General features: G+C 30.1%; 5 protein-coding genes across 13 annotated transcripts; 2 read left to right on the top strand and 3 right to left on the bottom strand.

Annotated features, from left to right (window-relative positions):
* Positions 1-749: 749 nt before the first annotated feature.
* Positions 750-4,199, bottom strand: LOC139990245 (uncharacterized). Of its 2 annotated transcripts, XM_072009342.1 has the most exons (5): positions 4,066-4,199; positions 2,444-2,547; positions 1,744-1,843; positions 1,328-1,662; positions 750-1,266 (listed from the first exon to the last, which is right to left on the bottom strand). In XM_072009342.1, the coding sequence occupies exons 1-5, from the start codon at positions 4,170-4,172 to the stop codon at positions 788-790; spliced, it is 1,125 nt and encodes a 374-aa protein (XP_071865443.1). In that variant the 5' UTR covers positions 4,173-4,199; the 3' UTR covers positions 750-787. The 2 variants fall into 2 exon arrangements, with proteins under 2 accessions (XP_071865443.1, XP_071865452.1); XM_072009351.1 differs by lacking the exons at positions 2,444-2,547; positions 4,066-4,199 and adding an exon at positions 1,949-2,278 and having other exon boundaries at positions 1,744-1,847.
* A 35-nt stretch (positions 4,200-4,234) lies between these two features.
* LOC139990252 (probable protein phosphatase 2C T23F11.1) lies at positions 4,235-7,497 on the top strand. 4 transcript variants are annotated; one of them, XM_072009392.1, is made up of 5 exons: positions 4,235-4,500; positions 5,016-5,218; positions 5,458-5,663; positions 5,734-5,959; positions 6,035-7,497. In XM_072009392.1, exons 2-5 carry the CDS (start codon positions 5,032-5,034, stop codon positions 6,364-6,366), a joined length of 951 nt encoding a protein of 316 aa, XP_071865493.1. In that variant the 5' UTR covers positions 4,235-4,500; positions 5,016-5,031; the 3' UTR covers positions 6,367-7,497. The 4 variants fall into 4 exon arrangements, with proteins under 4 accessions (XP_071865493.1, XP_071865476.1, XP_071865467.1 ...); XM_072009375.1 differs by having other exon boundaries at positions 4,235-4,641; XM_072009366.1 differs by having other exon boundaries at positions 4,235-4,760.
* Arfgap3 (ADP-ribosylation factor GTPase activating protein 3) lies at positions 6,635-9,727 on the bottom strand. Of its 2 annotated transcripts, XM_072009320.1 has the most exons (8): positions 9,570-9,727; positions 9,059-9,250; positions 8,857-8,988; positions 8,731-8,763; positions 8,094-8,396; positions 7,649-7,923; positions 7,077-7,446; positions 6,635-6,991 (listed from the first exon to the last, which is right to left on the bottom strand). In XM_072009320.1, the coding sequence occupies exons 1-8, from the start codon at positions 9,642-9,644 to the stop codon at positions 6,737-6,739; spliced, it is 1,635 nt and encodes a 544-aa protein (XP_071865421.1). In that variant the 5' UTR covers positions 9,645-9,727; the 3' UTR covers positions 6,635-6,736. The 2 variants fall into 2 exon arrangements, with proteins under 2 accessions (XP_071865421.1, XP_071865431.1); XM_072009330.1 differs by lacking the exon at positions 8,731-8,763.
* Positions 9,728-9,945: 218 nt separating this feature from the next.
* On the bottom strand, positions 9,946-12,349 carry LOC139990274 (uncharacterized). Of its 4 annotated transcripts, none has more exons than XM_072009403.1 (9): positions 12,182-12,349; positions 11,671-11,793; positions 11,301-11,528; positions 11,154-11,217; positions 10,974-11,080; positions 10,687-10,903; positions 10,446-10,609; positions 10,201-10,365; positions 9,946-10,140 (listed from the first exon to the last, which is right to left on the bottom strand). In XM_072009403.1, exons 3-9 carry the CDS (start codon positions 11,468-11,470, stop codon positions 10,041-10,043), a joined length of 987 nt encoding a protein of 328 aa, XP_071865504.1. In that variant the 5' UTR covers positions 11,471-11,528; positions 11,671-11,793; positions 12,182-12,349; the 3' UTR covers positions 9,946-10,040. The 4 variants fall into 4 exon arrangements, with proteins under 4 accessions (XP_071865504.1, XP_071865527.1, XP_071865509.1 ...); XM_072009426.1 differs by having other exon boundaries at positions 10,476-10,609; XM_072009408.1 differs by having other exon boundaries at positions 11,301-11,525.
* LOC139990294 (MIT domain-containing protein 1-like) lies at positions 11,776-13,685 on the top strand. Its single transcript, XM_072009439.1, has 5 exons — positions 11,776-11,832; positions 12,485-12,624; positions 12,834-13,072; positions 13,148-13,347; positions 13,476-13,685. The coding sequence occupies exons 2-5, from the start codon at positions 12,504-12,506 to the stop codon at positions 13,642-13,644; spliced, it is 729 nt and encodes a 242-aa protein (XP_071865540.1). The 5' UTR covers positions 11,776-11,832; positions 12,485-12,503; the 3' UTR covers positions 13,645-13,685.
* The last annotated feature ends 105 nt before the right edge of the window (positions 13,686-13,790 follow it).

The raw sequence follows: 13,790 nt of genomic DNA, 5'->3' as shown, positions 1-13,790 counted from the left end.
GCTGTAAATTACAGACATAATACATAAAAATTAACAAATTTAACATTAATAATAATTTGCCTTATGATTTAAGTTTCTACAGCGTGTGCCGTAACACCATCGGCAAGGTCGATCAGACGTCGTGCCACTTCACGGTCTGGCTGCGCGTTTGAAGTTGTACAAATCGCACCGTTCTTTTAATGTGTAAGATACAATTTTATGTTGCAAGATGTTTGATAAATAATTACTACCGATTTATCATTGAACAAGATTTTTAAGGGTATATTTCTAATATTTTTCAAAAATATATATCTGCGCGGCCTAATGCGGCCAAGAAAGAAAATGTTTGTCGCATGTAGTCCGAAGAATGTACCACGTTTCTCGCTTATGTTTCTTATGTTTGGCCAGAAAAACGTACCACGAGTCTAACTCGACGTTGTTGGTTAAGAGGTAAGTACAATTAAATAAATATTCTTAAATGTTTCAAATATCTTCAATAAATATTCTTCTATAATCACAATTCAAATTCACCTTAATTTTGTTGCTGCTAAGTTTTAATACATGTATTTGCACTGTATTTTTATGTGTAAAATATTTATATTAAAATATAATGTTAAAAAACATAAATTCCGGTAAATTAAAACTATTAATAAGAGAAGAAAATTATAAATGATAATAAGTGCTAACAAATTTCTATAAATTTGAAAAGTAAAGAAATGGACACAATTACTTTATATAAAATATAAAAGACTTATATATATATATTTATTTATTTATTTATTTATGATTAAATATTTATGATAACATTTTATGTTATAGAAATAGGGTAATTACAATCTGCATTACAATTTGATTCTGTTTCAAGTTGGTCTAAGTATGGTATAGTTTCTTCTCCTTTTAATACCATTTTTTCTACTTTTGTTGGTAAATTAATTCCAACTAATTTAGACAGTGCACTCCTTTTAACTACCCCAGCATCTTTCCTTTTTTTGCGCTGTAACCTTTTTTTGATCTCTTTTATCCTTTTTTCTGACATGTGTAGTTTCTGAATATGTGCTGCTAATCTTTGTTTTGTTCCAATCTTTATTTTACATATATCACACTCATATTTTTCTCCGAGGTGATAAGTCCGTATATGATGAGTTAAATTACTTTTAAAGTAATAAACTCGAGGGCATTTTTCAAAAGGACAAGGTACAACAGATCTATTTTCCATGTGAACTTGAGAATGAATTTTTAAATGTCGTTTATTCAAAAATATTTTACCACAGTTTTTGCATTTGTAATCTGGAAACACAATTATAAGTATTTGAAATTAAAGATCTTTGAATTTAAAATTAATATTTACCATTTACATGTTGAGTTTTTTTATGAGCACAAAGAAGCAGCCATTTTTTAAAAACTTCATTACATCCTGGCATAGTGCATGGATATTGTTTACCTCCTTGATCATGATATGCTTTATGCTCTTTAAATTTTGTAATATTTGTAAAACTTTTATTACATTCATCACATTTATGTAAAACCGAATTATGTTTTGCCATATGTATCTTAAACTGGTATTTTTTTACAAAAGTTTCATTACATTCTTTGCAAGTTAATTTGTCACGATTTATATGCATTGTATTATAATGACGTTTTAAGTTATGTTGATTAGATATATGTAATGAGCATTCTGTGCATCTTAAATCAAATTAAAATACTGTATTAAAGTTTAAGATATAAAGTAATAAAGCAATTCATCATAAGATAAAATTTACTTACTTATATAACTTTTTTATTGCATTGTGGGTCTCTATATGTCGTTTCAAATGATAATTGTTAGTATAAGCTTTATCACATTCTGGATAGGTACATTTGTAGTCTCTCTACAAATACATGAACCACAGCTATTTAAATGTAATTACTAACAAAACAATTAAAAATAGATGTTAAAATATAAAAGACTTATATAGAATGCAAGCATTACCTCTCCTGTGTGAAATTTTATATGCCTTTTTAATCGAAATGGCCTACTAAAAGATAAATTGCAACCATCAAAAGTGCACTTGTGAGGCTTTTCATCTTTTTTGGTTTTAGCAGCAACATCAACGTCTTTCACCAAATCATTAGATTCAGACAAAACACTCTCAGATTCTGAATTTGTATCATACCCCATTTTATTTCCTTTACAGTATATCCAAAAATAAGTTATTGTATATTAGCATGTTATAAATATCTACAACATATATAAATACATATTATTTTTATATATACATCCATATTTTATTCACATTATAAATTCTGTTACATTACATTATTCTTTTATGATAATTATTATTCTATTTTGATAATATTTTACATATCACATTCTTTATGTAAACAAAACATTTTTGTTTTAATTAATAATCACATTAATTATTAATTAGTATCATTAATAATCATATATAAATACAAATTATACATTCAGAAATTCGTTCAACACGTGCCATAAACAGAGATGAATAGGAAGATCGCCGATGCTTATGGAAAAAATTCAGCCAAAAGTATGCTCCATGAATTATCGCCTCTAGCGGCCAAATGGCCAAACTATATACACATTTCTTCCTTCGGCGCTTTTGATGGCAGAAATCTGCCATCATATACACATAGGTATACTCAACGAGAGAGCCGTACGAAGTTGGCCGGAAAGCAAACACTTAATGGCGATTCGAAAACGAGCGGTAAAACCATAGAGATATGTATATGTCGGAGAGTCGTTGTAGTTAGAATTAGGGCCAGGGGCGTGAGATGAATCTTCACCAGAACTATCCATTGTCGCTATACAATCGAGATGCTATTTATTCACATAAGTGTAGATAGTACAGAGTAGACAGGTAACTATGGCGATTAAACACTAATGGTAATGATATTAGGCTCGATGACGAATCCGCGGTCAATGGGATAATAACTACACGTTACTCAAGGTTTATATCTGGGTCTTGGATAAAACGTGGAGTATTCACTGACTGTATAAAGCGTTGTCTTCTCGTTGATGAGATCGCACGAGAGAGAATTAATGATCCATCGCGGTGATGCTGCAGAGGAAGACTATGATAGGGTGTGTCTAAGGGCACGAGGTCACCGGATTCGTTGCGGAAAGCCTTCACTTGGAAAGTGAGGGAAATGGACGTTGCTGTTAATTGGTTAATTTCTATGTTGATGGTTAGAAAAAGATGCTAGCCCCCCTTGAGAGAAAGTTACTAGCGGGAAGCGTCGTACGTGAGGAAAGCAGATCTCCCGTATCTTCCCGTAGTAGGTGATAGATTTACGGACTGTTAGGACAAAGACTGTTTGTCAATTTGAAGGACCTTAGTTAACTAAGTCCTAAGATTTACTGCGGGTCCTTGGCTAGCTGAAAATATACTGTGAATAATGCATCGACATCTGGCAATCTTGCCCGAAGAATAGAGTCTGTGTGTGGCGAACCACGGGGCAGAGATCGTTGGAATGTTTACTGTTAGGTATCGGTACAACTATTTCTTTTAAGGGGAGCTATGCAATTCTATACCTCTGTTAGGTAAAACGTTCATCCCGTGACCGCGGCTATGTTTTACGATTAGTTGTCGCCTCGAGTCCAAACCCATTATCGCAGCTCTCGAACAAATACAATCGGATTATTTAATATTAAATTGTTGCGAGTTTTCCTAAGAATTCCAAGGAGAAGGCCCGGTGTTCTTTCATCTCCGACATATAGATAGAGTACAGGAGCGAGGCCCTTTGTGTTCTTGTTTTATAACGTATGCATATTCGTATAGTAAATATGTAAATATAACACCGATCAACGAGTGATGTCAGTATGCAGCTTTTTTTCCTATTCCAATATCGCATCCACTTATCTCTATATCTCTACGAACAGAACACTGCGCCGTGAATATCTAAGAGCAAAAGTTTCTCGATCGATTTTGCCATTTTATATCAGGAGAACATAACGGCATACGAGGTAGCACAATTTTGCCGTTTTTTTTAAATGACGTCACATTCCATAAATTTCTCGAAATTGAAATTTTCGAATTCTTGAAAAAATTTTTCAAAATACATAAGCAATTTTTATTTTTTCATTCTTACCTTTCACTAGTCGCCAATACGAATGTATATTTCCCCTCTCGATATACGTTCGTGGATATGGACATTTTTCCCACCAAAAGTACTGCAGAAGGAGCGTATAGTTCCATTATTGGCCACTAGAGGTCCTTCTTCTGATTGTGAATATTTTGACTGACTTTTTTGACTCCCTATTTTTTGTGACATAGTTGCAGCTGATCGATGAATAATCAGCTGTTGACTTAATACGTTTTAGACGAAGTGGATATTTTTGAGTAATTTTTACGACGTAATTGGTAATTGACAGTGAAATTTTGTATGGCTAAACACGTAACTCATAGCATAAACATACGGTCTTATCAAAGTTATATGATATTGTTTACTTTTTAAAAAATTCTACGAAACGAATAGTAGGTAAAGAGGTTATATTTACCTATGTTCGTTTGACAGTATATGAAGGTGAGATGCGATGCTAAATTAAGATCACATAAATAGAGCAAGAGCTAATTGTAGTATATAAGCGCAAAAATATTATTTTTAAAGGATATTTCTCTAACCTTGAATTGTGGAAGATGCGATGCGTATAAAATTCTGCGAGAGGTTAGATCATCTTTGATGTTTGACGTTAGATCTTAGTTTTGTACAAAGTGTTCGTATCAAACTTACGTACGAATAACAGAAATTATAAACTTTATGTTCTTGACAAGAACAGATTTTACGCAAGGATAAGAAAACATTAACAAATACAATAACTTCGTATTTGCAAAGATAAATATGTAAGCAAAAGCGGGATATAATAAAACGACTATAAAAGAACAGTTAATTATAATTCGCGTAAATAAATCAATAATCAAAATTTCGAAAGAGATATGTTTAATAGAATATTATTTTGGAAATGTGTTAAGTTTAAATTTTATTAATCAAAAGTTATGTAATTTATATTCCAAATAATGGTATGTTGTAAATAATATCAGAATCTTCAGAAAAATAATGGGTCAAACGCTCAGTGAACCTGTAACAGCTAAGAAATTAGCATGCTGCAGAAACTCAAACTATCGAGTTGGAAGTTCCTGTATGCAAGGATGGCGTATCAAAATGGAAGATTGTCATGTTCATATACTTTCATTACCTGACGATCCTGGTACTGCATTCTTTGCAGTATATGATGGTCATGGAGGTAAGAATATGATATAAAAATATAATGTTTTTAATTATAAGCTGAGAATATTATTGTATTGTTTAAAGCTATATACAAGAAGTACATAAATACCAATTGATTTGAAACATACAGAAAAAATATACTTTTAAAGAAAATTTCAGGTTCTATTATAATTGCTGTAAATTAGAAGTTATAGTAGATAAGTTTAAATATATAATTCCTTCCATGCTCAAAGAAGTAATAGATAATATTGATAGGTGCGGCAATGGCACAACATGCTGGAAAACATCTTCATGAATATATAACTAGAAGAAGCGAATACAAAGCTGGTAACATTGTTGAGGCTATACAACAGGGTTTTCTGGAATTAGATAAAGCAATGCAAAATGATGTAGCACTTAAAGATGAACAAGCAGGAACTACTGTTATAGCACTTCTTATAAAGGACAATATTATATATAGTGTAAGTTCTTTCTAAGTTACTGTTTCTTTTTTTATTTTATTGCAATTATTGATATATAAAACCTTTACAGGCAAATGCAGGTGACAGTAGGGCAGTGGCAAGCATTAATGGTAATGCTGTTCCACTTAGTCGCGATCATAAACCTACATTGAAAGATGAACGTGAAAGAATCGAAATTGGTGGTGGCTGGGTTGAATTTAACAGAGTCAATGGTCAATTAGCATTATCTCGTGCTCTGGGAGATTTTATGTTCAAACGAAATGAACGTAAACCACCGCAAGAACAAATCGTAACTGGTAATAGATAATAAAGAACAATATGGAATTCCTAACGAAAAATTAATATATGTTAATGCATCTTTACATTTATAGCTTTTCCTGAAGTTCAAGAGTTTCGAATAACTGAGGATTGGGAATTTGTTGTATTGGCTTGTGATGGTATTTGGGATGTAATGACGAGTAATGAAGTAGTCAATTTTATACGAACACGTTTAGTCCAGTCGAAATTTGGGATAGGAGAAGAACAGGATACAATGGATCCTGAAGAAATTTGTGAAGAGCTTATGAAACATTGCCTTGCTCCAGATGCCTTAATGGGTACTGGTTGTGATAATATGACGGTCATCCTTGTATGTTTCCTTCACGGAAAACCATATTCTCATTTAATTTCACGCTGCAAGGAATCTATTGGTACAAATTCTTAGTTATATAAATTATTGATATTTTATGCCGATAATTTTTTTAAATTCTTTATATTTAATTTTACATCATAATGATGAACAATGTCTCATTGTCATACTTCGTGATGTCAAAGTTTATAAAATTTGCTAAGCTTTTCTATGAGCTTCGTTGTTTTAAGCTTTATTAACACAAACTTTTAAGAAGAAAGATTGATTTTATATCAACAATATTTTACCTTTCATTATAATTATTAACACGTGTTATTTATAATTTTAAAAAGCAAATTACAAATAAGCTGAATTACAAGTTTTTATTTACAGTTTCGAACAATGGACAAGAAGTGTCCAAATATAAGTATAGTAACAATTTTAGTAAAATGCAGCAAATTTTCGTTCAAAGTCCATAGCGATCTTGTAAAGAAGAAACAGCCGCATTGGCAAGAGAACTTATTCTGCCTGCGACCTTATTTACTCCTTGACGTACACTTTCTCTAACATCATCTAAATCGACTCCAGTTCTTCCACCGCTAAGACGTATTGATAAAGAAGACGTAGGGGATGTGACAGTGGAACTTCCTGTGCCAAAATAATCAGCTGATGAAATACTAGACGAACCCTCAAAACGGCGCAAATTATTTTTACGTTCCCACTGTAAATTAAAGTGGCATAAAATTGTAATTTAAATAGAACGATAGAATGTACAAAAAGAATATTAATATGTAACGGCAACTCACAGAATCATCATCTTTGTTGTCCTGAAAATACTGATCGGAACTAATAGCCTTGGCACTACCAAATTTCTTCTGTGCTTCTCCTTCTACCATCGTTTTAACATCATTCTTACTATTATTTGGTTTGCTCAATGGAGCTACACGTTTTGGTGGTTCTGGCTCTGCGATAACAATAACTTCTTCATTACGAGATTTGTTGTTACTATTGCTACTGTATGGTGTTGAAAAGACCACATAAAAGTCGTCTAAATTAATGAAAGGATCTCGTTCGACATCAACATCTCTCGGTCTTGGTTCAGAAGCAGTTATAGTCCTTGATGATGTTTCCTGCATTATTGTTCTCATATCACCAATTGCAGAATGACTTGCACCACTGTAAATTACACATATTTCCAATATATCGTATTTTATGTTATGTGTACAATATTTACGATTTCTTTCTTTTTTCAGTATTATTACACAAAATAATAATTCTTCAATTATATATAAAATTATATAGATACAGTACATATATTTACAATAATATTTTATATAAATATATGTATACAAGCTTACAAATAAGATATAAACATTACCTTCGTGCATTAAATCCCATACCAAGACGTTCTGCTTGTGTTGCTTTAGAAGGATCTAATTGTTTCGTTCTCTGTTCTATCTTCTTAGCCTGTTCACTTAAATTCTTTTCATAGCGGTAGGCAAGTCGAGTAGCAATTTCATCTTGTTCTTCTTTTGTATTTTCTTGTTGATCTTTCTCCTGTGGTTCTTTATTAGCTTCAGCAACACTTTTTTCTAATTCATCAAAATTTGTTTTGACTCTTTGAGCACCCAACCCACCAGTTTTCTTGCCCAACTGTTATAAAAGTATAAGAAATTAATAGCACACTTTTAATTAAAAATGTACTAGTATTTTAAAATTGTATTAGTATTCTAAAGTCAAAATAATAATTTTAAAATTTATATCATTCATTATTAAACTATGTTAAACATAAGTGATGAATAAATAACCATTTGTATACATACACCACTTCGTTTATTTGGAACCTTTCTGACACCTATGGTTGGTTTCCTTTCAGATATCAAGTTTGAGGTAGAATCAGATAACTTAACAGTAGGACCTAAAGAACCAGCAGCAGTTTCTAAACTATCTTTTTGATTATTTTTGTCCTCATTGTCATTTATTGATACAGAATTAGAAGCAGGAACTGAATTTCCCTCAGGATATACTGAAGATTGATGATATATCTCAGCACTTTCATGTTCTTTAAAAAAATCAACTTCACCTTGCTCTTCAGATGTTGATGTTGGATCATCATCTAAATGCAGCTACAATAAAACACAACCTTAAGAAAAATTAATTGTTCTAGATGTATTTTAAAACAATCTTTTTTTTTATGATGCTATGTTTTATGTAAAATACATACACGCTGAGCAAGTTAGTCATATAATGAAAATAGTCTGAAACTATTGGTGTAATGAATAAAATAGAACATACAATGATGAATAATTTTGAAAAAATAGTGCGTATGTTTTTACAACTATTAAGAACTGAGCATAAAAATGATCACATATCAGCTTTTACAATGCTATCTTTAAATAAAGTTTTAAACAAGTATTAGTAATTCGATGATGCTTTTGTAAAAGTAGTTTTACAGCTCACCATTGTCTTATTTTTTGTTGAAGGAAGAAAAACCTATAATTACCATATTTGTAATTATAAAATGTTTAATTAACTAAATTGCATGTTCTGTATGGTGAATATACATACAAACAATGTATATTTTACCTTTGTTCCATAACGTCGCATTGCTTGAGCAGATGCCTGTGCCAATTTTTCTCTATATTGCATAGCAGCACGTGAATTATACTTTTGTTGAGCATCAGTTGTTGTACAATTATGTTGTGCAAAATATTTTCTCTAAAAGGTATAACAAATTTCTATAATGTACTGATTTTAATAACAATTAATAATTTCAAATTTCACTAACAGCATTTGCATTTCCACCCAATTGCATGTTCCTCAATTGCAACCAAGTCCAATTTGTGTCAAGTTGAGTAGATCGAACGAAAGTCAAATGGACACCTAATCCTCGATGAACTGCAGAACAGTCGATGCATAGGAAAACACCGTAAGTCACACTGGACCATGCTGGATTTTTTGCATTGCAATCGAAACATGTCTAAAAAAAAAATCACAATACTATATCAAAATATATATTATAGTAATATCTGATTAATTGCTTAATCATAGATTTAATTGATGATGTAATACTTTTTTTAATACGAGAATTATAAGGTTCTATTATTCTCGAAATGAAAATTGACACAAAATATCCCGTAATATGTGTCATTATGAAACGGAAGATTCCAGGGAAATTACAGGTTGGAAATGAAAATATGACATTAACGTCAAGATTATTTTTAGATCAAATACTTCTGTAATTTTATACAATCCGACACGCAACATCGCACAGAAAATTAAAAAATGAAGAAGCAAACCTTATTTGTCGGAATAGCTCGTAATCTTTTAAAAATTTCCTCAATATCACTTTTACTAGGCGCTGGATCTGCCATTTTTGACGTGTTGTCAATGACTTCGCAAAGTATTCTGGGACGCGTGGCGACGGCTTTTTATACAAAGAGGTCGCTTGCTTGCAATTCAAAGCGAATAATTTACTAGAAGCAGCTGGAAGTCATTGTTAATATTTTAAGTTCATATAAACATTGTCATTCACTTTTAATATGAGGGATACAAATTATTTTTAGATATTCAATAGATAATAAAACATGTATAATACAAAATAAACACTAAATTTTTAAAGATTTCATGTAATATTGAAATTTCTCATTAGTTTAATAATGAATTTATATACAATTTTAGAAACATTACTAATGTTAAGAATTTATTAGAAATCTCCTTCTACATAAAATAAAAATAAAATTTAGGATTATGTATGTTTATTAAGCATATTAAGATTTCTTTTTATCACTCGATGTATCAGGTCGTTGTCCAGTATTCGGAGAATCGCTTACATTTACTTCTTCTTCTTCTACTTCCAAGTTATTTAACCTATAATCAGCGACTTTATAGTGTAATGCACAAAAATTAATATTCATGAAAATAACTTACTCATCTTGTTCAAGACTATACAGCATTTGGAAGCCAGCATCAAGACTGGGAGGGAAGCCCATCTCAGGATCTAACAGTTGAAGAGTCGGCACTTCTCGGTACACATTCCCAAATTCATCAAGTTCCTCGAATTGCAATTTATTAGCTGCTTCATCTAAAACCATCCTATAAATTGAACAAATATTAATAGAAATAAAATGTTTCATCTTCAGAAGCATTGCAGCCTCTTCAGTACAATTAAATACTTAGCACTATAAACATTAAGTTCAAGTTGCCTCTGTTTTTCTATCATTGCTTCAACCTTCTTTTTCATGTTATCTTCAAATTTCAGCACATATTCTTGATAGTAGTCATGAAGAGCAGCTACTCCACCAATACCTGTTTCCACTAATACCCTTTCTAATATATCCTACAAGAATATACACACATATATTTTTATGAATTTCTTATTTTTATAAAGAGTAAGCTGATAAAATTTTGTATTACTGGAAAACCATGATCTCTCTGTTCATATGCTGCCTTCATTAAAAGTGTCATTCTTCTCAAAAAATGATTTGCAATATCTGTAAGCGTTTCTATAGCTATATTTGAAGATTTTTCAAATCCAATGTGAGCTAAAAGAGTAATAACTGCATGCTTCAATATAGAACGAGCTGTTTCTGGTGTAAGGTAATGTATCGTTGAAGCATTTTTAAATACATTTCTAAAATAAAAATCTTGTTAATGTTTTAATGAATTGTATAAATGTATTTTATGCATATATGTTTTAATACCTTTCTTTTTGTACAGGTGAAGACTGAAATGAATTCTGTGCTTCTTTTCTTTCTTGTAAATCTTGTGCTTCAATTGTTGTCATATTTTCCAGTACCATCCCTTCTTCCTAATAATTAATGCAAATATTATTAAAGAAATATAAGACTTATATGTTTCTAATAATTATTTCACATTATTACCATCATCCTTAGTTGTTGATGAAGATTTATAGTATTTAATACATGAAGATTTCCCATAGGTAATCTATAAGTAAAAAAAGAAAAAGCTGTATAATGTCTTAAAAGCAAGATCTGTTTTTAAATTGAGAATAAATTTACTATACATACTCAGCTTGTCTATCCACTTGAAAATCACAATCAGGATTATTTGATTCTTCCATAACTTGTCTCCAAATATTTTCTATGACATCTGGAGTTATTACTTCTTGTTTTGGAGTTTCTCTTGCTGGTAATTCCCCCCATAAAGTACCAGTTCCAATATTTTTAGTAGATTTCATCGTAAAAATTATAGTTGGTATAAAATGATCAATTTTTACATTTCTCTTTATTATACTGCTAAAAAGTAAAATGTAATTAATGATATAATTATAAACAAATATTTAAAATAATTCATAACTAAAAATATTTCTACTGAAAAGATTTATATAATGGTATAGTATAAGTGATATTAAACAATATTATTTCTCATATTACGCACAAGAAAGTGAAGTAATGCGTTACAAGTACGGTTTTTTCTATTTAAAAACCCGCGCACACATTGCTATATAGCTCACGTGGCACGACACTGTTGAGAGAACGTCATTGCATTTTGGTTAAAAACCTGTAATCAAATAATTGTCCATTTTAATAACAACGTCAGGTGTGCTTTACACGTTTATGAATTGCTTAAAAATGATATTCTTTATTGAATTTTACACGATCAACATTAAACTTCAATTAATCTTGCATCTCGTTTAAATTACTTTAACTTGACATAGCTAAATGTTAGGTTAGAATTACATTCTTAAGCACCATATAATTGTTTTGCATCGTGACATTAATCGAGATGACTTTCGATATACTCGAGAATCGAAATTTCAAGTATGTGATTATGGAGCAAAGAAACTAGTTATATTACAAGACAGATTTGATATTCTACAATTTATTAAATAAATAGTAAGTATAAAATTTTTATTTTTTCATTTTTTATTCAGTTGTCACATACGTACCTATATGTTAATTAATGTTAACATTTTTCGATATAAAAATTCTTCGCATAAAATTATTCTGTTAATGAATAGCAAGGACAAATATTGTTTAAAAAATTACGATCACTCACTATTGAATGTTTTTTAATCATGAGATATCATCTTTCCATTGTTTACAACCTTCTGCGCATGCACGTGTACACGAGTACATTTTTTAAATACTCAAGTAGTAAACTAGAAGTTATTCGAATATTATAAATGTGTAATATATTTTAAGTATATGCAATTACTTTTGAAAATATAATTTGGTGTAAATTGCTTAAGGTATATATATGTATATACAATGGAAAGCGCGGCAGCTTCGATTCTAAAACGAGCGGTAGAAAGAGATAACAATAAACAATATACAATGGCCCTTGTATTATATCAAGAAGGTGTACAAATACTTCTTGATTCTATGAAAGGTAATATTATATATATATATATTTAATTTAATTTTGTTAACATTATTATTTTTTTATTATTATAAGAAATTTTAATTTCTATTTTAATTTTTTTTTAATGTTAATAAAAAATTTATGTGTATCTTTAAATATTGTACTACTCATTTTATTATTTTATATATTTTTACAAACTTATAAATTGATTAACAAATTGTTAATATAACAATCAGAAACAAAAGATCCAATAAGACAGAAACATTTTGCTACCCGGGCATCACAATATTTGGACAGAGCAGAAAAAATAAAGGATTTAATTGAAAAGCAGAAGGCAAGTGGCATATACAGAGAATTAATTAAAATTGAATCTGGTAGTACAGGATATGGTTATGGTACCGTCTTTGGAAGATTTTTAGATGCAACAGTTACATATATTCGTATTGAAGACCCCTATATAAGAATGTTTCATCAGGTATTATTTAATTTCAATTTAGTTTATAAGTTATGTATCAATATATCCTAAACTGATATTATATTTTATTTTTAGTGTCAAAATTTGGTAAGGCTATGTGAACTGGCAGTAAAAAAATGTCATGCACTGTCTAAAATATTTTTAATTACAACTCTTGATCCAGAAGATAAGAAGAATCAAATAGCAAGATTAGAAGAACTGAAACAGAGTTTATCATCTCATCTTATTTCTTTTGAATTTAATTTTTCTGATACTTTACACGACAGACAAATAGTGTAAGAATACAGTTTAGTTAGGTGTAATTATATTTATTGAATCATTGTATTTTATTATTATTTTAGTTCTATAAGAAATAATATGTAATGATAGAATATTTTTCATTTATTATATACTTTTGTTTTAGACTTAGCAATGGTTGGATAATTAAGATCGGCCGTGGATTAGATTATTTTAAAGCACCTAATGGAAAGTTCGTATTAGGTTCTTGTGATCTTGAATTGAGACCTTGTTCTGAGACAACTATAGATGTATTTCACAAAAGTCAATTAAAAAATGAGCAGTCAGCGACCTAAACAATCAGTGCTGGATAGTAAATAAAAATATAACAAACAAATTGGTTTTGTTTATTCATCAGGTCAATTCAAATTACATTACTTTTACAAAACTTGATTTCTTCTACTTTAGGAGTATAAATTTTACTATAAGTAGCATTAGAAGT

This window comes from Bombus fervidus, chromosome 1 (genome assembly GCF_041682495.2).
Source record: "Bombus fervidus isolate BK054 chromosome 1, iyBomFerv1, whole genome shotgun sequence".
Classification (NCBI taxonomy): Eukaryota; Metazoa; Arthropoda; class Insecta; order Hymenoptera; family Apidae; genus Bombus; species Bombus fervidus.
Note: the sequence above shows the minus strand (reverse complement) of the source record. Positions and strands in the feature narration are given on the sequence as shown.

What these genes read in the sequence shown, in the direction of transcription:
- LOC139990245 (XM_072009342.1), bottom strand. Translation starts at nt 4,172, where the DNA reads ATGGAACTATACGCTCCTTCTGCAGTACTTTTGGTGGGAAAAATGTCC. An exon ending in TTCATCTCTGTTTATGGCAC is followed by an intron (nt 1,844 to 2,443) that starts GTGTTGAACGAA and finishes ATTTGTAGAGAG; the next exon opens with ACTACAAATGTACCTATCCA. An exon ending in AAAAACTCAACATGTAAATG is followed by an intron (nt 1,267 to 1,327) that starts GTAAATATTAAT and finishes TTGTGTTTCCAG; the next exon opens with ATTACAAATGCAAAAACTGT.
- LOC139990274 (XM_072009403.1), bottom strand. Translation starts at nt 11,470, where the DNA reads ATGAAATCTACTAAAAATATTGGAACTGGTACTTTATGGGGGGAATTA. An exon ending in TCACCTGTACAAAAAGAAAG is followed by an intron (nt 10,904 to 10,973) that starts GTATTAAAACAT and finishes TTTTTATTTTAG; the next exon opens with AAATGTATTTAAAAATGCTT. An exon ending in CTTAATGTTTATAGTGCTAA is followed by an intron (nt 10,366 to 10,445) that starts GTATTTAATTGT and finishes TTCAATTTATAG; the next exon opens with GATGGTTTTAGATGAAGCAG.
- Arfgap3 (XM_072009320.1), bottom strand. Translation starts at nt 9,644, where the DNA reads ATGGCAGATCCAGCGCCTAGTAAAAGTGATATTGAGGAAATTTTTAAA. An exon ending in ATGGGATTTAATGCACGAAG is followed by an intron (nt 7,447 to 7,648) that starts GTAATGTTTATA and finishes TGTAATTTACAG; the next exon opens with TGGTGCAAGTCATTCTGCAA. An exon ending in ACAACAAAGATGATGATTCT is followed by an intron (nt 6,992 to 7,076) that starts GTGAGTTGCCGT and finishes TTTAATTTACAG; the next exon opens with TGGGAACGTAAAAATAATTT.
- LOC139990252 (XM_072009366.1), top strand. Translation starts at nt 4,735, where the DNA reads ATGTTCTTGACAAGAACAGATTTTAC. An exon ending in TTGACAAGAACAGATTTTAC is followed by an intron (nt 4,761 to 5,015) that starts GCAAGGATAAGA and finishes AAATAATATCAG; the next exon opens with AATCTTCAGAAAAATAATGG. An exon ending in GCAAGAACAAATCGTAACTG is followed by an intron (nt 5,960 to 6,034) that starts GTAATAGATAAT and finishes TTACATTTATAG; the next exon opens with CTTTTCCTGAAGTTCAAGAG.
- LOC139990294 (XM_072009439.1), top strand. Translation starts at nt 12,504, where the DNA reads ATGGAAAGCGCGGCAGCTTCGATTCTAAAACGAGCGGTAGAAAGAGAT. An exon ending in ACTTCTTGATTCTATGAAAG is followed by an intron (nt 12,625 to 12,833) that starts GTAATATTATAT and finishes TATAACAATCAG; the next exon opens with AAACAAAAGATCCAATAAGA. An exon ending in ATATAAGAATGTTTCATCAG is followed by an intron (nt 13,073 to 13,147) that starts GTATTATTTAAT and finishes TTTTATTTTTAG; the next exon opens with TGTCAAAATTTGGTAAGGCT.